Consider the following 23,422-nt stretch of genomic DNA (forward strand, 5'->3'; position numbering starts at 1 on the left):
ATTTCCTGTATGCCTCTCGACTCTTACCTGTGTGGTAGGTGCTTAATAGATACTTAAGTGTCATAAGTTCTTATCATTCATTTTATTATGATTATGATGGCAAGTGGTAGCTTAAATTTTCATTTGTAATGTTCAGATGTGTCAATATTTTAATACTGTATTTAACTCGTGTTTGTATCCTTTCCATTTTAAATATTTTTTTTTATTCTTTGAAAATTCCATACATACGTACAATGTCTTTTGATCTTATCCATCCCCAACTCTCTGGGATCCATCAACCTGTCTCCCTCAGAACTTCATGCCCCTTTTTATAATCTTAGCAATTTTAAAACATACAGTTCTGTAATGTTAAGTGTATTTATATTATTAGTATACAACAGATTTCCAGAACTTTCAACCTTGATAAACTGAAATTCTGAACTCATCAAACAAATCTTGGCAACCACCAGTCTACTTTGTTTTTATGAATTAGACACCTTAGATACTTCATGTAAGTGCAGTGTATTTTATAGTTCTTAAAAATGAAGATGCAGGTGTAAACTGTTTCATTTTGCATAGGTACTGCCTGTGAGTAAAAACAGCCAAATGATTACATTCACTTTTCAAAATGGCTGTGTTGCTACTCTTCGAACAAGTGGGACAGAACCAAAGATAAAGTATTATGCAGAGATGTGTGCATCACCTGGCCAGAGGTGAGAACTGATTCTTTTGCATATATATGAGAGCTATATTATATACAACCAGAACATTTTTATAACTCCAAAAAGAGGCTTCCATACCCTTTAGAAGTCCTTCAGAGCTCTAAGCAATCACTAATCCACTATCTGTTCCTATAGATCCACATATGCTGGACATGGGTTACACTTTTTCTTGTTTTCGGCACTTGAAAAGAAGGGAGCATTTTTGGGGGTCATATTTTTTTAAGGTTTTGAAGTTTTGGTTCACAGTTGTCAGGATCCATTGCTTTGGACCCAAGGCAAGGGTGAACATGATGTCACATGTGGAGGAGGAAGGGATCAGGTAAAACTTTGAAAGCTTAGCCCCAGTGACCCATTTCCTTCAGGTCCATTCTACCCCAGCTAGCACCAATATCCGAAGACAAGACAGGGCGTGCATAACACCTGAGTCTGCGAGGGGCATTTCAGATTCAAGCCACAGCAGGACAATTTATATAAGTGAAATACAGTATGTGGCCCTCAGTGGCCGAAAGCATCCTTGGTCCCCAAATATGCCACTGTATGCCATGTTTTTAAGTCCACTCATCAGCTATCATTTCGACTATTACTTTTTAAGCTATCAAGAATGGTACAATTATGGGTATTTATGAATGAGTTTGTATGGCATGCACTTTTGTTTTTCTTGGATATATATGTGAGAATAGGATTGCTGGGCCCTAAGATAACTATGTTTTTACCTTTTGAGAAACTGCCAAACTCTTTTTCCAAAGAAGCTGTATCACTGGAAATCAAATTTCAAAATTATAGTGACTTTCTGTTCTTGGGAAGACCCTGAAATTTAATATAAAGAAATGATATATTAAATCTTGTTTTCTGTATCTGCCATGGTTTTGCATAATCCAGTTTATTTTCTAAAAATATGAGTGCAGTTTGTCACAGATTGTTAGTCTATTTAAGATTATTTAAAGTATTTCTTTTGATATATCCTTCATTGACAAGTGAATTTTGGGGGAGGATTTTTTTTTTTTTTTTTTTTTTTTTTTTTTTTTTTTTTTTTTTTTTTTGTCTCCAGAACACACTAGGGTGTGTCACTTTGTATTTCCCTGTTCCTGTGTACTAAAATTGAGACAAGCTCTCACTAGATAGCCCTGGCTGGCCTGGAAATAGCTGGCCTCAAACTTACAGAAATTACCTGTCTCTGCCTATCCAGTGAGTGCTGGGACTCCTTTCTGATACATGTAAGATATGTAGTATTGTTCCATGTCACCTGTACTGCATGTCCTTTAGTACCTCAAGAAGCCATTTCATAATACCCGGTATTGGCCTTCTGAGCTATTAAACTGCCCAACTGGTAAGTTACTGGAGCACCAGTGAAGGAGGACCATTGCCTGCCCCCAGCCACTCCTGCTGCGAAACCTCAGCTTCATCTCTCGCTGGGAGGCGAGTTCCAGAATGAAGAGCAAGAAGGGCGTTGTTGCAGCGTCTGGCAGTGAAACTGAGGATGAAGACCGCATGGACATTCCCCTGGACCTTTCCTCTCTGGCAGCCTCAGGCAAGAGAGGGAGGAGAGGCAACCTGCCCAAGGAGTCGGTCCAGATCCTGCGGGGCTGGCTGTATGAGCACAGAAACAACGCGTACCCCTCGGAGCACGAGAAAGCGCTGCTCTCACAGCAGACACACCTGTCCACACTGCAGGTCTGTAACTGTTCAACGCCTGCTGCAGGCCCCTCCCCGACATGCTGAGAAAGGATGGCAAAGATCCAAATCATGATGTCCCGCCGTGGGGCCAAGATTTCAGAAGCTAGCTCTATGGAAGCTGCAATGGGAGGTATCAAAAACTTCATGCCAGCTCTAGAAGAGAGCCCGTTCCATTGCTCGGCTGGACCCAGCCCAACGCTAGGGAGGCCAGTGTCTCCCAAACCTTCCTCTCCAGGATCCATTTTGACTCGCCCATCAGTGATCTGCCATGCCACTGTGACTTCGTTGAAAGATGGGCCTTTCTCTCTCTGCCAGCCAGTTGGTGTGGGACAGAGCACAGATGTACAGCAAATAGCGGCCAGCAACTTTACAGATATCTCTCTCATGTACCCAGAGGACGCTTGCAAATCTGAACGGAGTCCAAACCCTCAGAGTGTTCTTTTCCACACTCCTCCCCTAACTCCACCTGACCTCAACCAGGATTTTAGTGGATTCCAGCTTCTAGTGGATGTCTCTCAAATAGGCGATAGAGATGGAGCTTCAGGCCAAACTCACAGCTTCATAGTTTTCCGGACAAAACTGTTTTCCAAAATATGGTCCTGATTGCCGGGGGTGATAGCAAGAGATGCATTATTTTATTTTTCTATTAATATTTGCACATGGGATTGCTCGAACGAAGCTTCCTGTTACTAAGATGTCTTCAATGGAATACAGTCATTCCAGGAACTACAGACTAAAGCTACTGTAGAAACAAAGGGTTTTCTTTTTAAAATGTTTCTTGGTAGATTTTTTTTTTTTACAATGTGAGATAGTTCCCAGTATCATGTGATCTTCTCCCCATTCCTCTTTTGTGATGTTTTTTTATTTTTATTTTTTTCAGACTGTGCAATATGTAGAAGCCCTAACTAGCTTCTTTCTGTCCCATGTGGATCAGGATGCCACATACAGTCTAATGGATAAACTTTAAGTTTTGGGTTGTTTTTTTGTTTTGTTTTTAAGATTCAAACAAGTATGATTCTAGTTGTTGAATACCTTTTTCATGATGTAATAAAGTATTTTCTTTAAAAGTTAAAAAAAAAAAAAAAAAGCCTAACCCAGGAGAATTCATTGGCCATAATTAACTCATACTTTCTCATGGGCCAGAAGACACCTAGTAATGTAGTTCTATTTTAGCTTATGGTTGTTTTGTATATGATTTTGGGAAGGGAGGATTCTGAGACATGGTTTCTTTGTGTAGCCTTGGCTGTCCTGGAACTCACTCTGTAGACCAGGCTGGCCTCCAACTCAGAAGGCCTCCTGCCTCTGCTTCCTGCCTGACTGCTGGGATTAAAGGCATGTGCCACCACTGCCTGGCTTGTGTGTAAATTTTTTGAGAGAGTCTTCTTTTGTTTTATTTTAACTAGGTGAGTTTCTATTTTGCTTGTCAAGTTTTAGTTATCTCATCAGATACATGCCTTTCTTAAAAGTGGAAATAACTGAAATAGATGGTAAGGCTGTGAAATTAAGAATGTTAAAGCTCTTTGTCTTTTTCCCTCAGTGACACTACCTTACTGGAAGAAGAATTAAAGAAGCTCATTGATGCTCTGATAGAGAATTTTCTTGAGCCCAGTAAGAATGGACTGATCTGGCGTTCTGTGTAGGGCATATCAGTATGTTACCACTTCGCCTTGGCATATGGAATGAAACATCCAAGAACTCGATACAGTGAACCTTGTGTTGAAATTCTCTCATCTGCCAAGTTATCTTTTCCCTTTTCTTTCCTGTGTTCAGCTAAATAGATTATATACATTTGAAATGAAAATGTTTGGAGGGATATGTGTCAAATATTTTCATGATCTTAAATGACAGTCATTACATTGAAAGTGTTCCAGTGGCACGCCATTTCTCCCATATTACAAACAATCCAAAAGTGAGTTTTCTTATTGAACTGTGGCTAAGCTTAGTTACATATCTTGTCATTGTGTATAGCATGGTTTAAAAGAAGTTAAACATTATATAACTGTAGGGTTAGTTAAGGAAATTATTTCTTAAAGTTGTATGTGTGGCTGGGGGTACTGTTCCTGACTAGTGTGGAAAAGTGTTGTTGTTATGTTGTAGGTATTGATTTTTCAAATTAGAAACCCAGCTTGGTGGCACATTCCTGTATTTACAGCCCTCAGGAAGCTGAGACAGGAGAATCATTAGTTAATTTATAGCCAGCTTGGGCTGCATAGTAAGACTCTGTCTCAAAAAAAAAAAAAAATGTTTCTAGGTTATTTAGATTTTCTGATTTAGGACAGATGTTACAGTCTGTGGTGTTTGCACCTCGTTTTGGGTGCCCTTGGTGTGGTGTATATTTACCGTATGTATTTAAGACTGATGTTTACTGAACATAAAACAATAGTGGCAGCACTCCTAGTGGTTTTGTTCTTGTCCAATTTTTCAATCCATTCTCAGGGTCTAGCATGAACTGAAATGATATTCCTGCATTGAATATAATTTCATCAGTCCATTTTCAGATAGTTAAGGAAAATCTTCTAACCTATATAGGTGCTTTCTCTATAGAAAACAGATTTGTCAGCTCTAAAAATGGTTGTAGAAAAAGATCTTAATAAAATCTGGCTTGATGTAACTGTAATTGAGTCTTCATGCTAGGATTCAGATATTATAAACTATAAGAGAAAATAATCTGTACTGTGGAATGAGTATGAAATTTATTTGACAGTCTTTGAATTTACATTTTTACAATTATATTTATTTTATCTGATAAAGTAATGCTAACTTTATTAAGAAATGAAACATCAAGATTTAAATATTTTCCAAAGCTATACCACCTTGATTCAATACCCAGCCTCATTTTACCTCAGAAGCTATACAAGGCTAAGTTTGGTTGGTGCTTGGGTAGGAAGTTTGAAACACTGAAACTGATGTTTAAAACTAAGAATTTATTTAATGTATTGCTGACTTTGGAATTTCTGATCATAAATATCATAAATATTCTTCATTTTTTATCAATATGAAAATAGTTTTCAGGAAAGTCATTTATGGTTGATTCTCTAGCCTTCTGAAAAGCCCTAATAGAGAAATATTGTCTAAGCTTTTCAAATTGTATATTTCTCTACATAGTTTACAGAATACACAGTATAGTTAGGATAACAGTTACGAGGCCTTGGGGTATAAGCATTTAAGAAAAGTTGCCTATAGAAGACAGCACTGATGTTAGATAATTTATTTCCTAAAACTAATAATATAAAGCCTAAACTGATTAGAATGTTTATTAAATCATAGTTTGGTTTGGTGGAGCTTTCAGCTAATTTTGGTTGAGCTCATATAATCCAAACACAGTTTTTATATTGTTGCCACTATTGCTATGTTCCTTCTCTGCTGTCTCAGAGCAGGGTCCTGTATTATGGCTGTAGATGATAGATAGTTAATATACAGTGCCATTTTTCTGTATGAGTTTACGTTAAAGGCTTTGCACTAGAGAAGTGGTGTATAGAATTTTTGTTTTGTTTTTAAATGTATAAAACATTTTATTGGCTTTTAGGAGTGTAAATTTAGGAAATGGCATGTATTCAACAAAGTGGCATAATCAAAGCTGTATATGGAAAAAAATGCATATTCGGTTTTAGTGTCTGTGTCCCAGTGGCCCAAGAACAAAATGAAACTGAAGTGATGTGACAGCCTACTTATAACCAAAAAAAAAAAAAAAAAAAAAAAAAAAAAAAAAAAAAAAAAAAAAAAAGCCACATCATGATTGTCATTTGCTTATGAAGAGAACATTTTTGAATGCTTTAGCATGTGCAAGAGATAAGTCATCGTAAAGTGAAGTTACTGACATGTGAGCTCTTATCTTGAAAAGTTAAATTTCAACTATATATAAAGGTTCCCAGAGTACATAGGTTAAGGAGACTGATTTTTGTCTTATTTTTGTTTGATAAACTTGACACAATGGGTGCCTAGGTGCCTAACAAAATAAATTTAATAGCAGCCCCAAAAAGGGGTGCCAGCTTGTGAGTATCAGCCTTGGGGTAAACAACATTATTTATCTCTTCCCTTTTCTCAGCAGTAGAAAGGGAATGAATACATTCTTTTTGAGCACATAAATCAAAACAGGTATTTTCTGGAGCTCTGAGGAAAAGAGTTAGGCTAGGACATAGCCCAATGGCAAAGCACTTATCTAGCATGCAGATAAAGCAAAGCTTACAGTTGATCCCTGGCAATGCAAGGGGCGGGGGTGAGAGGGAGAGAGAGGGTTATTAGAGCAAAGCCAAAGCATAACGTGTAAGTAACAGTAGAGACTGACAAACAGCACATAAAGGCCAGTGACAACAGCGTTGAGAAATGCCTGTGAAGCACAAACGAGGCTCTGTAACGGTTGGGTAAGGTGTATGCAAGGCTGGGCACTTGTGTTTGTTAGGGGCGAGTGAGCCAGCAAGCCTACCACTCTCCTACAGTAGTGACCACTGAAAAGAAGCCCAGGTCTAGGAGATGAGTTAAAAACATTCTTCCTGTGGATTCATTTCTGCTGAGATGTTTCAGAATCACATGAGAACCAGAGAAGAAAAAGAGCGAAACTGAAAGAAATAAAATCAAGGACTGAAAAATATAACCTCTAAGGAAAAGCTCAAGGGATTGGGATCACTGAACTCTGAAACGGAGAGCTTTGAGATCATTTACTAAGTCATAAGTGTTCGTCGGGGTTTTTACTGAAGGTATCAAACTGAGAAGCACCAATGGCACCCTGATCTCTCTTGAAGACGCCACAGGGGCTGAGGATATAAAAGGAATAGGCAGGACCTTCTCTCAGAACAAGAAGACATGGTGGTTACACGGGGACTGGTTGAAAAGTGAGTCAGCAAGGGTAGGAGAGGGCTCAGAGAAGGATAATGGGCGACTATGATCATAATACGTTCAATACACGCATGTAAGTGTCAGAAATGAATGACTAGACAATGGGAAATGTTCAAGAGGTAAGAATTTATGGGAAAATGATCACACAACCTATTTGAAATCTTATTTTTGATGGAGTGATATTTGAAATTTAAGGTATATACCAAATGGCAATTTGAAGAGTCCATCAAACATATTTTTAAGAATCAGGCTGAAACAAGACTTACAGAGAGCACCTGCGGTAACGTTTGCGTTTCACTTCATGTCTGGAGTCTGGCTCACAGGGAACCTGTGTGTATTTTGGATGGTAGGTGCATGAGTGCAGTGATGGGTGTTCTTTTTAATTTGAAAACTTTGAGACTTGAACATGCTTGTACTCATCTGGGAGAACACACAGCTTTAAAGGACATTTGAGATGTATTGCAAATATAAAGTATCAGAATTTGGATGTAGTAACCGAAGAGAGATTCCAAGAAATTAGATACTTTGTGATATCTGCATATAGCAAATAGGCCCCTCCCCCCCACACACACTGCATTTCTTCATCAAGATGCTTCTGGAATTGATGCAGCAGAAGCATAAATGGGAGTCTCCTGGAGACTTCAATGAATGCTGCTTTTACTGCAGTTTTCAGACTTTCCACTGGTATTTGTAAAGCTTGAAGAGTACAGGTTCTACTTGGATACATTTAATTTCGTATTTTTCTTGCTCTACCTCCCTCTTCCCAAGCAACCCTCCACCTTCTGTTACTGTGAAATGTTACTACCCTGTTACCTCACTGTTAAGAATCTTAACTGTGTTCATTCAGATGGCTTTATACTTAGTTGTGAATTGTTTATAGACTTGTTTTCATTATTATCTGAACATTTGAGATGTACTGTATAAAGTTACTTTAATATCTTTCAAAGCCCTTTTCTGGTTGTGTAGAGACTACTAAATAGTATCACTGTGGGCTTTTACAACAAACTTGTTATCTAAATTCGTTCTAGAAACTGATGAGGAAACAGTTATACTGACCAAAGTGGATCTAGCATTTATTAGAGGTTGCCTGTGCCTTGGGGCAATGAGAGCACAAAAATTCGAGGAAATATTTTTCTCATATATGTCCCTCACAGCATTTTACCATAAGCTGAAGTATGAATAGAGAGCTGGTTGTGGTTGCTCATATGTATACTCTCAGCCCTGGAGAGGTTAAGGCAGGAGAATTTCTATGAGTTCAAGGTCTACTTAGGCTACATGGAGAGATTTAGAAAAAGAAAAGGCTATAATAGAAGAGAATGGCACGTTGTCTGCCTCTTTACAAAGCATTGACTAAGTACCAGTCAGAAACAAAATTAATGTTTATTATTTTTAACTATTCACGGTATTGGTACACCCAACAACCAGTCTTCTGTTAGTTGAAGGCTATCTACTTTAAAAAGAGAACTTATAGGGGCTGGAGAGATGAATCAGAGGTTAAGAGCATTGGCTATACAGCTAAAGGTCCTGGGTTCAACTCCCAGCAACCATGGTGGCTCATAACCATCTATAATGAGATATGGTGCCCTCTTCTGGCCTGCAGGCATACATGTAGGCAGAATACTGTATAAATAATAAATAAATAAAATATTTTTTTAAAAGAGAGAGAGCTTATAAATTTAATTAAGAGGCCAAGACAGGAACAGAGTGACCAGAGTTTCCTAAATTTCTCATCAGCAGAACCCTAAAGCAGAGGAGCATGAAAAGGATGGGTAACTAGGCCTTGAAAGCGAATCCCAAAGAAATCTACCACTGATGTGGGAGTCCATGAGAGCCCCTAAGTCACAAGTGAATTCTCAGTTTTCTACAGTAAAATGTAAAGATGAACTTCAATCTCTAGGAGAGAAACACAGGGGCCTAGGGCTGTAGCTCAGTGGCAGAGTGCCTGCCTGACATGCCAGAGGTCCTAGGTACAATATTCCCAGCACCATTTACAAACAAACAAACAAAACACCGAAAGTACCAGGAAGGAACACAAGTTTATCGTGTTACCCTCAATTCCCAGCCCCAGGCCCCACACCTGAAATCGCTGCTTTTTCCTGGAAGGACACACAATGACCTTATTATAAGAAATACACATTTCAGGATATTCTTTGCCTTTCTAACCTATACTTGCAAAGTATTACTGCCAGATTAATTGAACTGCAACAGCTATATTACCCTTGAACTTTGTAATAGTGCCTGGTGTATAAACCAATTTATTTTAACTCACTGACACTCCTTCACATGCCTGTCAGCTGCCTGAGCGCTGGTTTCTGTTTATTGTTTTTGATAGCTACTCTCCTTAATATCTGATCTCCTTAATCCAAATCAGTTTTGCAGTATTTAACTGGTGATAATAGCAATAAAGGAAAAAGTTTAAAAGAGAACAAAACAGTAACATCCCAATTTAGTTTTTAAAATATTACTGAAATATCCAGTAAGCAGTGTTTACTAAGCATGCACACCCTTAAATATTCAGTGTCTTAGAGTTTATATATTGTGGTAAATGCCATGACCAAAAACAACTTGGGAAGAAAAGGGTTCTTATTTCTGTTTCATCTTAGAGCTTGTAAGTCCATCACTAGGGGAGCCAGGGAAGGAACTCAGGGCAAGAACCTAGAAGCTGGAACTGAAGCAGAGGCCATGGAGGGGTGCTGCTTACTGGCTTACTCTCCATGGCTTGTCTGCTTTCTGATAGCATCCAGGACCACCAGCCAAGGGGTGGCACCACACAGTGAAATGGGCCCTCCCACATCAGTCATCAAGAAAATGCCACCATCCAGTCTGATGAGGGCATCTTCTCAATTGAGGTTTCCTCTTCTAAAATGACTAGCTTGTGTCAAGTCGACATAAACCTAATGCAGCACAATCGGAGTTTCTTTGGGGAGTGCAAAGCATCTTTCTACATGAAAACTATAAGATATATAGCATTTTGCTCACAAAACAAGGTTTTGGCCAGGAAGGTTAAGAATGTATCTTAAGTGGTTTGGATGCCATTTTGAACCTGATAAGCCTCACCTCTCCAGTGAGTCACATCTGATTTGATATTGGTCGATGCATTTTGTCCAATATTAGAATTCATCATGTGTGTTATTGGAGTCACTCAGGCAAAAGAAAAAAGTGGGAAGAGTCTGCATCTGTATATGGTGAGACCTTTTTATAGGTTACAGTAAGCTCTTGGTGTACATTACTGAATATAACAGATAAAACACAGGATTAAGAATAGATTTTCTAATAGTATCTCAGAGTTGTGCCCTTGTTTTAACAGTTTCTGTCAATAATCCCATCTTTCCCTGTAAAAATAACAGGGTATACTGTTAGCTTGTGAGAATTTGCACTTTTATGTGTTCGTGTGTGGATTTCTGTGATTTTAACCAAATGAAATGTTCTCAGTAATAAACAGGTCTCTTCATAGTCACGCATGTCTATGTAATTTTTATTGTCTCAGATACAGTATAGTTCATAAAGTTTGTTGTGTACACTGATGTTCTTAGAATGTGGCCATAACTTACCCTAGAGTTTGCTTGCCATTTGAATTCATATTTCGGGCTCAGCATTCTGTAGATTATTTCTCTATTGGCTCATCTGGAATTCCCAGGGGGTCGAGAACGCATATTAAAATAATAGCTTGCGCCTACAAGGGAAACTGATTTCCCCATGGGGAGGAGGTGTCCTAACATTTCTCTCCATATTTAGGGACCCACTTGAGTACACAGTGGTAGAATCAAGGCATCTTCCTACTCTGCTGTTTCCTCCCTGTTCCAGTTTAAATATGAAATATCCCCCACAGATATGTGTGTTTAAACACTTGCTCCTTAGCTAGTGCCTCCGTTTAAGAAGGTTACAGAACACTTCTGAGGTAGAGCCTTGCTGAAGGAAGACATCCATGAGAGCAGGCCACTTGAGTTCAGCTGATTGCCAAGACCGTCATGCCACGATCCATTCCCCACCACTATGTAGTATGTTCCCTTGAACTGTAAGCCAGTCTAAACCCTTAAGTTGCTCTTGTCAGGGAACCTTATTACAAACAGGAAAAGTAAAGCACTACACCAGGGACCTGAAAATGGCTATTCAAATTTTCCTCAATGAATCTTCCAGCCAGAAGGGGCATCCCTCTCCACTTGTATATAGAAAAACACTGAGGCAAGTGAATGCACAGAGATCACAGAGGCAACTGGGACTGATGCTCACATCCCTTTAAACTGTGTGTGTGTCCTGCTCATAATTAACCTATGAGCAGGACAGTGAATAAGAAGTTTGTAAGTCTGTAACGTGCTTTAGAAGACAAGAACCCGTTATAACAGAAATGGACCAATAAACTAAGAATAAAATGTTGCAGAAGGGCGGAAAAGGGAAACTGCTGAAGCTGGGAGAGTCCTCCCCCTTCCTCTTTACACTGAATTTTGGCATTTCTGTTTGTTTTGTGTGTTCGTGAGTGTGTGTGCCTGGGAACATTTGTAGGAAGATTAGAGGAAGCCATTGGATGCCTCCTATCACTGTACCTTATTCTCTTTAGACAGTCTCGCCAAACCTAGAGCTCCTTTCCCTACTACACTAGAACCAACAAGCCCCCATGAGCCTCCTCTCTCCCCAACTCCAGTGCTGCAGTTACACTCACGGCAGCTCTTTACAAGTGTGCTATGGGCCCAAATTCAGGGCCTTGTGCTCGCACAACAAGCACTCTTAACCTCAGCCATCTCTCCAGCCCAACTTTTGTATTTTAGCCTTGCTGGCCACTCTCTCTGAATTCTTTTTGCAAATAGGCATTTTCTCCAGTCTAGTTTGCTGTCGTCGTTGTCGTCTTCTTCTTCTTCTTCTTCTTCTTCTTCTTCTTCTTCTTCTTCTTCCTCTTCTTCTTCTTCTTCCTCTTCCTCTTCTTCCTTCTTCTTCTTCCTCTTCTTCCTCCTCCTCCTTCTCCTCCTCTTCTTCTCCTTCTTCTTCTTCTTTTCTGCCTCAAATTCACAGAGGTTCACCTGTGTCTTCCTCTGGTGTGCTGGGATTAAAGGAGTGCACCACCATGCCTGACTTTCTCCGTCAACTCATAACAAAACGACTGAAAATGTTGGAGGCTTAAAACAACCATTTTTTATTTCAATTTTATTAATTACAGTTTATTTACTGTGTATCCCAACTGTAGCCCCCTCCCTCATCCCCTCCTTTCCTCTTCTCCACCTGTACCCCTCCCCCAGTCCACAGATGAGGGAGGTCCTCCTCCCCAAACTTTAGGCAGAGTGCAGAGAATCTTATGAAAGAAGGGGGTGATAGAAAGACCTGGAAGAGACAGGAGCTCCACAAGGAGAGCAAAAAACAAAAAGAACAAACAAAAACAAAAAAACAGGGATCTTTCCTGAGACTGATACTCCAACCACGGACCATGCATGGAGATAACCTAGAACCCCTACACAGATGTAGCCCATGGCAGCTCAGTGTCTAGGTGAGTTCCCTAGTAAGGGGAACAGGGACTGTCTCTGACATGAACTCAGTGGCTGGCTCTTTGATCACCTCCCCCTGAGGGGGGGTACAGCCTTTCCAGGCCACAGAGGAAGACAGTGCAGCCAATCCTGATGAAACAATTTTTTTTAACCTCACCTCATATTAAGGCTGTATAAAGCAACCAAATAAGAGGAAAATAACCATTTCTTAGAGTTGTATGGATAGACAATTTTAACCAAGATCAGATGGGTGGTTCTTCAGGTTCTGCCTAGTTCTTTTATCAGTCAGGTCAGTTTGGTAGTTTAATTCCCATTAATTTAGGATGCCTTCAGCTCTGCCCCATGTGGTCTGATAGTGAGTGCATCACACTAACTTGGGCCTATTCACATGTGCATCTGGGTGGGTTCTTAGACACACAAATAGGCAGAGCCTCTAGAGGCCTGTGCTCAGAATTGCTTTCTGTTGCAAAGTATTGGCCAAGAAAAGCCATAAGGGCTTCCCAGATCCAAGGGCAAGGGAACTAGACTCTGCTTCTTATTTCAATGCTTAACATGCTATAATTGACAGTATTAAATTTCATATATCACAATTTGGTACATTTTGTGGGTTGTGTGTGTATGGCGTGGTGTGTATGTAGTACATGTATTAGTGTGTCATGTGCATGGGTGGACATGGCTGATCATTGCATGTGTGTGCACCAAAGATTGGCACTGGCTGTCTTTTCTTGTTCCCTCTCCATCTTCTTTAGCTTTCTATTTTGAGAGAGGGTCTCTAGCTGGACTGAAAGATCATCTGTTTAGTTGGGCTGGCTGGCCAGTGAGCTTCCGAGGTTCACCTGTCTCTGCCCTCCTCTCTTCATCCTCTTCATACCTGGCTTACGTGGATCCTGGACTCCAGACCATGATCTTCAAGATCTTATGCGGCAGGCACCGTACTTCTGAGCCATTTCTCCAGCCCCATGATCTGATATAGTTTAGCATGTATGTGGGACAATGAAACCACCCTCCCCATCAAGAGAGTGAACGCACCTGCCACAGCAGTGCGCTCCTGGAAGCATCTCCCTCTGTCCCCACTGCTCTTACATGTGTCCTCCAGCAACCTATGACTTATTTGGGGCCACTATAGATTTATTTGCTTACAAAATGGAACCACACCTTTTCTTAAGTTTTTTTTTTTTTTTAGATTTATTTAGTTTCATGTATTTGCGTGAGCTTGTGCACATGTGTGCCATATTCACATAGTGCCTACAGAAACCAGAAGATGACATTAGAGCCCCTGGAACTGGAGTTAAAAATGGTTGCGAGCTGCCATGTGGGTGCCAGGAACTGATCCCAGGTCCTCTGCAAGAGCAATTAAGTGCCCTTAAGCATTGAGCCATCTCTTCAGCCCTAGCCTCACCCTCTTAATAGTGAAGACACAAAATCAAGTCACACAATTAAGTGCATGATTTTGGGGAGGAAAGAGGAACATGGATATCTTTACAATCTAGGTGGTGAGCATTGTTCAGTCCCAGATTTTTACATTTATACAACATCTGTATATATTAAAAAGATAGATAGAGTATTTTCTTTGAGTATTATGATTTGGGTTGAACTATTTTGCATGTGTTTTAAAATCTGTTGTCCCTGGCATGGTAGCTCATGCTTGTAATCCAAGCATTTCTGAGGATGAAGTAGGAGGATGGCCATGACTTCAGGGCACTCTGGGCTGTAAAATGAGACCTCATGTCCAAAGAAAGACATCTTTGCAAGTCCAGTACAATCACCATTTTCTTCAGTGTTTCAATGTTCTGTTAAAGCTGAAGATGTAGAACTCATGGGCTTTGAAGCCTGACTGTACAAAAAGAAATCAATCTTTTTGGCTAAACCAGTAATAGCAAATGCTTACCAAGGATGGTGGATGCGTACTGGCTTCTAGGTCCCACTAGGGGGCAGTGTTCTAACGTCTCTACTCTCATAAAAGATTTCTTTGGGAAGACCCTATCTGCTTTGAAAGGAGATGTGACTTGAGGTATTGGTTGTTGTTTTGTTTTAGTAAACTGGCTGTTCAGGTCCTGGATAAAGCCGTGTCTGAGCTAGCTGAAATCCACAAGACTAGGTTACCCGTGACAGTACTCCTTCCTCCTGTACAGTTCAACTTGGAATCATCGTAAGAGCTTTCACAGGGCGGCTGACTTTCCTCCATATTGGCCTCTGGGAGCCAGAGTAGAGGTTATTGTTTCCTCTTTTAATAGAGAAGTGAGTTGGAGTCAGCTCCCAGAAACTCTTCCTGAATATAGAGAAAGGCTAACCCAGGAATTGATAATGAGCAACCTAAGGAAATGAGGGGCTAGAGACACGGTTTATCCGTTAAGAGCATCGGCTGCTCTTCCAGCTGTCATAGCAGCTTACAGTTACCCGTAAGTCCAGTTCCAGGGACTCTGAAGCCTCTTCTGGCCCTTATGGGCACTGGGTATGCATGTAGTACGTATATGTACATACAGGCAAAACACCCAGACACATTAAAATAATAAAATTTCTGGAGCCTACGTGTGGCACCAGCGCTCTTTCAGAGGATCTGGGGTCAATTCCTACACTCATATAGCAGATTACAATCTACCTCCACTTCCAGAGGATTTTTGCCCTCTTCTGGGAACCAGGTACCTATGTGGTAGACAGACATACATGTGTTCAAAATACCCATACACACACACAAAAATAAAATGATACAATGGAACATGCAACTAAGCCTTAAAGACTCTGTCCATGCTCCGGCTTTATTTTCCTGTATCCTGCAGTGTTCTGAACTGCAAAGTGCAATACATATTTCATGATGCTTGAATTTTTTTAGATCTATTTTTTGTGTTTTATGTGTATGCATGCTTTGCTCGCATGTATGTATGTGCACTACGTGAGTGCCTGGTACCCACAGAGGCCAGAAAGGGGCATTGGACTCTCTGTTACTGACCTTGCACATTGGTTGTTAGCTGTTTCGTAGGTATAGGAAGTCAAACTTAGGTCCTCTGCAAGAGCTTCAAGTGCTCTTAATGGCTGAGTCACCTCTCCAGTCCTGTGATGGTTAATCTAGAGTCACCATGGAAACAAAACTCACAGATCTGTAAGGAATTGTCTAGATTAGATGAAATGAGGCAGCAAGATCCATCTTAACTCTGGGCAGTACCAGTCCAGAGGCTATGGTTCTGGGCTAAGTAAAAAGAAAGTGAGCTGAGCCCAAGTAGTGGATGATGGTGGCCTCAGAGGAGGTGTGGTAGACTGGCCATGATGAGCTGTACATAGTCCCTGAAACTGTAAGCTTAAGTTGCTGTTGTCAGGTATGTTGTTGTTGTTGTTGCAGCAATGAGACATTTAACTAATAAATACAATGTGGATTCATTGTAAAAATAAATGGAGATAAGCATTATAAAAGGTTTGGCAGTAGGCTGGGCTGGGGTCGTGACTCTTGAATGAAGAGAGAGGTAGATGGATTGTTGTGATGCTTTCGTACTGTATTCTTTGCTTTTGAATGCATGCTGATTATTGCCAGGCACTCCGCTAGGCACAGCCCCGCATGTCTGAAACTTCTGACCTAATGGCAGCAGACAGCTATTTCCCACACAAATAAATTATGATTTCCATAAATTCTTCTAATGAAAAACATAGGGTGTGTTTCTCATGGAAAATATGGGGACCTTAGGTTAGCCTGTAGACAGAATGTCCCTGCGGAGATGCACAAAGCATGAAAAGGAGGTGGTCAGAAATTACTCATGAGTCAGGGACGAGTCAGGAAAGGAGCCAGAAATGACAAAACTGAAAAGCAGCACAGGGAAAGGGGTGAGCAGGGCAGGGCAAGATGAGCTCAGGGATTGGCTGTTTTTGAAGATAAGGCAGATCTCTTTTCCTGCCTTCAGGCTTATTTGAAATCTTGATCTTTCTTTGGCCGTTTTATTTCTTTTTTAATTCCTCTCTCTCTCTTTTCCTAAAAAGCCTAACTATGTAACATTTCCTCAAAGCTGAAAACACTTTTCATTTTTGACCTTCAAATATAGGGATGGCCTAATAACACAGGTTCACAAAATAAAGTCCAAACAAGAAACCTCACCAGCTTGCTAAATACCAAACAGGAATCTGAGTCTTAAGAATGTAGTTGTGTCTTATGTAGCCAAGACTGCTTTGAATTGATCCTCTGGCCCCACCTCCCAATTGCTGTAATTACAGGTGTGTGCCATTCATGCCCAGCAGAAAACACCTATTCCAACACCACAAAAATGATTTGCATTTGCCCCATAACTTGGTTAAGTTTTAGTTTGCTTTGGCTGTAATTGATCTGGGGCTTATGTTGTAACTTAGAGGGACTTCAGAAAAAAATCTTCCCCAATTAAAAAAAAAAAATCAAGCAAATTCCTAGGCTATGAGAAGTTCTTGTAGATGAGGTGAAGGGCCTGTCTTACCCTCCTTGTCCACTGTGTGCAGCTATTAAAACCTGGACAAAACACTCGAAGCAGGGGGTTTGAGGACTCTGGACTCCTAATACTTGTATCCAGTCCTAGGAAATAAATGGCAGGGTAGGTTAACTGAAGGCCCAGGGTTCTGTCCAGAGAACCCAAATGGGGGGCTCAAAAGACTGGCCAAGTGTCAGGCTTCAGTGGGGGAAGGACTCATTAGTGAAATTCTGTAATTCCTAGGCCGAGTAGTAAGCTGTATCGCTACAGAGTTGATGCTTAAGAGCATGGCATGGTCTGGAGTGCTGAGACACGGGGTACAATGCACCACTGTCCACATCCCAAACTAGCCAAGTGTGTGCACAACTTGGATGCATCTGGATGTCACTGCAAGTGGAGTAGCACTGGTGTTACAGCCAGAGAGGCCAGGCAGCACATCAGACCTGAGGCCACCTGTATCGATGGCACGCCAGATGGAAAGTGAAGAAGAGCCAGACATAATATTCCAATTGTCAGGACGGGGGAGGCTTCTGGGAGTCTATGGTGGTGGCCCTAGCTGAGACATCTTACAACGGGATTAAGGAACCTAAAGTGGCCACCTCCTGTAGCCAGGTGGGACCTCCAGTGGGGCGGGGGGGACACCAACCCACCCATAAAACCTTTGACCCAAAATTTTTCTTGCCTACAAAAAGTGTAGGGGTAAAGATGAAGCAGAGATTGAGGGAATGGCAAACCAATGACTGGCCCAACTTGAGACCCACCCCATGAGAGAGAGCCAACCTCTGTCACTATCAATGATTCTCTGCTGTGATTGCAGACAGGAGCCTGGCATAACTGTCTTCTGAGAGGCTTCTTCCAGCAGCTGATGGAAACAGATGCAGAGACCCACAGCAAACAATAGGCTGAACTCAGGGACTTCTATGGAAGAGTGGGAAGAAGGATTGAGGGAGCCAAACGGGGTCAAGGACAAGACAAGAAGACCTACAGAGTCAACTAACCTGGGCTCATTGGGGCTCACAGAGACAGCCACCAACCAAAGAGCACGCATGTATTGGACCTAGACCCTCTACACATATGTAACAGATGTGAGGCATGGTCAACTTGTGGGTCCCCTAACAATGGGAGCAGGGGCTGTCTCTTACTGTTGCCTGCCTCTGGATCCCTTTCCCCTAGCTGGGCTGCCTTGTCAGACCCCAGTGGAAGAGGATGCACTTAAGTCCTTCTGTGACTTGAGGTGGCAGGGTGGGTTGATACCCCTTGGGGGCCTCCCATTCTCTGAGAAAAAAAGAGAGGGTGGGACTTCTGGGAGAAGAGGAAGGGGGATGGGATCAGCTATAAAGAGATTAAACAAACGAACAAATAAATAAATGGGAGAAAAAGCCAGAGGTCATGGAGAACACCAAGAAAAAAAAAGCCCTCTAAATCAGTGGTTCTCAATGTCCTCATGCTGTGACCCTTTAATAAAGTTCCTCATGTTGTAGTGACTCCCCAACCATAACATTATTTCATCGCTACTTCATAACTGTAATTTTGCTACTGTTATGAGTCGTAATGTAAATATACAGTATGCAAGATGTATGATGTGAGACCCCCAAAGTGGCCTGGCCCACAGGTCGAGAACCACTCCTCTAAATCAGTATGATCACAGCTCATCAAGATTCCAATTGTTGCCCTCCCCTATCAGTGGACTGGGGAGGAGCATGGGAGGAGAAGAGGGAGGGAGGACGGGATTGGGAGGGGGACAAGGGGGGGACTACAGCTGGGATACAAAGTGAATAAATCGCAATAAATAAAAATAAATAAATAAAAGCAAACTTAAAAAAAGAAAAAAAAATCAATTGTTTAGTGTTTAATCCAGGATTACTTAGCATACAAAGAGTAAAGAAAAACTCAGTTAGCATAAAAAGGTAATAAAAAGGAAAAACAAAAGGGCAACTGATAAATGTTGATGAAGACCAAACAACCATGCTGGGGTTATTGAAAATAACTTAGAATGTGCTCTAAGAGTGAGCATTCTTGAAATGAAGGAAAAGGTGAGAAGGATCATGACATGAGGAGGAACCAAATGGACATGTTAGGATTGATAGCAGAATAGAGATGACAGAGGCACCAGTGAGTTTAAATGCAGATTCATAGAAATTATGTAATGTGAATGAATAGAAAGCTAGTTTTCTAAAAAAAAAAAAAAAAAAAAAAAATTATCTGAGCCTCAGAAACCTGGTAGGAAATACCAAATTTATGTCAAGAAACTTCAGGAAAAAAATGTAGGACTAGTCCCACATTTGATAAAAGGCACAAGTTACAGAAGCAAGCAATTTAGTGACCTCTAAACAGGATAAACTCAAAGAAATCTATGCCTATCCATTAAACTGCTGAAAAGGAAAAGAAAACATGACGAAGCATGGAATTTTGAAAGTAGCTAGAGAAAATAATTCATTACTTGAAAAGAACAATGATTGAAATAGCTGTGTATTTTCCACAGAGGACAGAAAAATCTAAAGTGCCAAAAAAAAAAAAAAAAAAAAAAAAAAAGGAGTGTTAACGTGACATTTTATAGCCAGTGAAGACAAACTTCAAAATGAAAGTCTTAGATAGAATTAATTGCCTCCACCTTGCTTTAAAACAATTGCTACAGGGATTGAATCGAGAATCAGAAAAGTTCCCAAAAGAAAGCTTAAAATTAACTGACTTTAACAGTGAATTCTTCCAGATATTCAAAGCAGAACAATTTGCTATCCTTTCCAAACTCTTCTAAAATGTAGGAAAGGAGGGAACACTTCCCAGTGTATTCTCTGAAACTAGTTTTACACTGATATGAAGACCAGACAAAAATAATGTGAGAAAACTATAGCTAACTTCTCTTATAATACAGACATAAAAATCTACAACAAAATATTATGGAACAAAATCCAGCAACATATCAACAAGACTGTATCCTAACCAAAGTGGATTTACCTTAAGCCAGGCAAGGTTGGTTTAACTTACAATGAGAGAGTTCTAATGTTTTGCTGGAAGCTGTCTTGTGCAAGGGGTGTGGCTTTTTTTCTTTTCTTTTTATCATTTATAACAATTTATTCAATTTGTATCCTGGCTGTGACCCTCTCCTTCATCTCCTCCCAATCTTACCCTCCCTCCCTTTCTATGCCTCTCCCCTAGTCCACTGATAGAGAAGGTCCTCCTCCCTTTCTATTTGACCCTAGCCAATCAGGTCTCACCAGGACTACATTGTCTTCCTCTGTGGCCTGGCAAGGTTGTACCACCCTCCCCTCCACCTCAGGTGGAGAGCCTGCCACTGAGTTCATGTCAGAGAAAATCCCTGCTCCCCTAAATAGGAATCCCACTTGGAGACTGAATCTATGGGCTACATGAGTCTCAGCATCTGCTTCAATACCTGGATCCGTAGAGTCTTTCAGAGGCCCTGTCTGGTAGGCTCCTGTTTTGTTTCCTGTCTTCTCCAGCTTCTGATGTCCACCATGTTTGTCCTTCTGAATGAGGATTGAGCATCTTCCCTAGGGTCTTTCTTGTTGTTTAGCTTCTTTAGGAGTGTAGATTTTAGTATGTTTATCCTATATTAAATGTCTAATAACCACTTATGAGTGAGTACATACCATGTGTGTCTTTCTGTTTCTGGGTTACTCACTCAAGATGATCTTTTCTAAGTCCTACCATTTGCCTGCAAATTTCATAATTTCCTTGTTTTTAATTGCTGAGTAGTATTCCACTGTGTAAATGTACCACAGTTTCTGTATCCATTCCTCTGTTGAGGCACATCTTTGTTGTTTCCAGCTTCTGGCTATTACAAATAAAGCTGCTACAAACAAGGTTGAACAAATGTCCTTGTTGTGTACTTGAGCAAATTTTGGGTATCTATCTAGCAGTGGTATAGCTGGATCTTGAGGAAGCACTATTCCTAACTTTCTGAGAAAGCACCAGATTGACTTCCAAAGCGGTTGTACAAGTTTACATTCTCACCAGCAATGGAGGAGGGTTCCCCATTTTGCACATCTTCTCCAGCATCTGCTGTCACTTGGGTTTTTGATCTTCGCCATTCTGATGGGGGGAAGGCGAAACCTCCCAGGGGTGTGGCTTTTAAACAGCCTCCGGTGGACTCTGAATGGATAAATAGCCCACGGACGGGGAGACAACGCTTTCAGATTGCTATGCTTTGAAACTGTCCACATTGATTCACTGGTCTTCGTTTTCAACACTTCACTTCTGTGAGAGAAATGCTCCAGAGCAGAGGGCTTCTCCCCTTTGCGGCTTTTGCCGACTCATTCTGATTTGGTGGCTTTTTGCTGTTTCCGCTGAAATGTGCCACTGCTGTTGATCTGTACCACTGTTTGGTGTCTTGTTATTTGACTGGACTGCTGGGATTGCCCCAAGGAACTGTCTAAAGAGGTCTGCAACCCCCTTTTTCTCATAACCTTCTTTTCTCCCTACCTCTGGTCAGTGGGTTGGAAGGGAGGTAGAAGCGTTTAAGAACCCTAAATAAAGTAGGGTTCTACAATACAGCAATCAATTTATGTACCACACCACATTAAGCAAATAAACAAAAACCACACAATCATCTTAGTTGGCTGCTTCCCCTGGAGCTGCAGTTACAGGTGAGCCCCCTTACATGGTGGATGCTGGAAACCCAACTCAGGGCTTCAGCAAGAGCAGCATGCACTCTTAGCTGCCGAGCATCTCACCATCCCCAGTTTCCTCAGCGACTTACCACAAACTCAAATCTGTTTACCTACCGACTCAGAACTCAGAAGTCAGGGTTGGGGATTTAGCTCAGTGGTAGAGGCCCTGGGTTTGGTCCTCAGCTCTGGGGAAAAAAAGACAAAAAGAATTCAGAAGTCTGAAGTGAAGCATTAGGTATGTTTTCATCACAGCAACCAAATACCTGACAGATACAATGTAAGGGAGAAAAGATCTGTTTTGGCTCATGGGCTCCAGCCTAAAAAGGAAGGTGTGGCAGAACCTGTTCCACGGTAGTGGCTAGAATATGTGCCTGGTGCTCACATCACAGCAGACAGGAACCTGGTGTTTCAGGCCAGAAGTGAAGCCTGGCTATAACCCCCAAGACTGCCCTAGTGGACTATGGAAGCCCCACTGCCCCAAAGCCCCATAGCTTGCTTTCCACTAAGTATTAAAGAGAAGGAACCTGTGGGGGTACATTTCAAATTCAAACCATAACAAGTTGGTGTCACAGAGCTAAAATTAAAGTGTCACCAGGTATTCTGCGGATTAGGAAAGACCTGTCCTCTAGCCTTCTCGGCCTTCTAGAAACTTCTCAGTCTGCTACTCACAAACCATTGATCCCTTCTCTCTCTCTCTCTCTCTCTCTCTCTCTCTCTCTCTCTCTCTCGACAGGGATTCTCTGTGTAGCCTCGGCTGTCCTGGACTCAATTTGTAGACCAGGCTGTCCTTGAACTCACAGAGATCCGCCTGCCTCCACCTCCTCCGGGAGCGCTGGGATCACAGGCATGTGTCACCTCTCCCCGCTGCATTTATCCATTTTCAAAGTCAGCAACTGAGCATCATCAAATCTACGTGACTTTGCTGTCGCCGACCTGCATCTTTCTTTGCCGTTTTAAAAGAAGGTTGGCAATTGCACTGAGCCCACCAGGATAATCTAGTATGGCCTGAAGTCACGATCCTGTGGGAACTACACACGTTAGCTCTCTGAACCCCTCCCTCGATCATTGCACGCCGGGTGGGGTCCCTCTTCAGTGTCCTCACCCATTGCACAGCCTGTGATTACCCATGACGTGGTTTTGTGGCGGTTTATATTTCCGTCTCCCTTTACGAGCAGCGGGCTACATCTGCACAGATGTTCCTGAACACTTAAATGCATGCGTAAAAGAACGAACATTGTCTGGCAAATAAGTAACGGGTGAAAGAAACAAGCAGCCTCGTGATCGTGCTTTTGTGTGACCACGTAGGGACCCGATCCCAGAGTTTCAGCTTCTGTTAGTCCTAGCTATCTCTCAAGATCGCTGTAAGTCCTGCCCCTCTGAAGCGTTTCCCCTCCGCCCCGCCATCCGCTCTTCTGTCCGCACGCTGTTATCTGTCACCCTGTGGAGTGTCCCCTGACGATCCCGAGGGTGTTTGTAGTTTTCGCCCCTGTCCTACGAGGTATTTCGCTGATGGCGCGGCACGGCCGTAACTAGTGAATTCACCGCTCACCCGCTCTGCCTCAGTTTCCCCAAGTGCTCCAGGCACGCTGGGATCAGTGTGGCGTTGGCGGCGGGCGGGCACCGAGGTGCTGTGGAGTTGAGGCGGAGGCGGAGGGCGAGGCCGCGGGCGGGGCGGCGGCCGGGGCGGCGCCGGCGGG

General features: G+C 41.8%; 1 protein-coding gene and 1 pseudogene across 1 annotated transcript in view; both read left to right on the forward strand.

Annotated features, from left to right (window-relative positions):
- Positions 1-6,077, forward strand: part of Pgm2l1 (phosphoglucomutase 2 like 1) — a 44,441-nt gene extending 38,364 nt beyond the window's left edge. Inside the window, exons 13-14 of the mRNA XM_055623226.1 lie at positions 559-692; positions 3,913-6,077. Of these exons, the coding sequence (XP_055479201.1) occupies positions 559-692; positions 3,913-4,015 (237 nt within the window). The 3' untranslated portion in view covers positions 4,016-6,077. The remainder of the gene's footprint in view (positions 1-558; positions 693-3,912) is intronic.
- On the forward strand, positions 2,130-2,940 carry LOC129688400 (homeobox protein TGIF1-like; annotated as a pseudogene).
- Positions 6,078-23,422: the final 17,345 nt, after the last annotated feature.

Source organism: Psammomys obesus, unplaced genomic scaffold (assembly GCF_907164565.1).
Source record: "Psammomys obesus unplaced genomic scaffold, mPsaObe1.curated_primary_1811, whole genome shotgun sequence".
Taxonomy (NCBI): domain Eukaryota; kingdom Metazoa; phylum Chordata; class Mammalia; order Rodentia; family Muridae; genus Psammomys; species Psammomys obesus.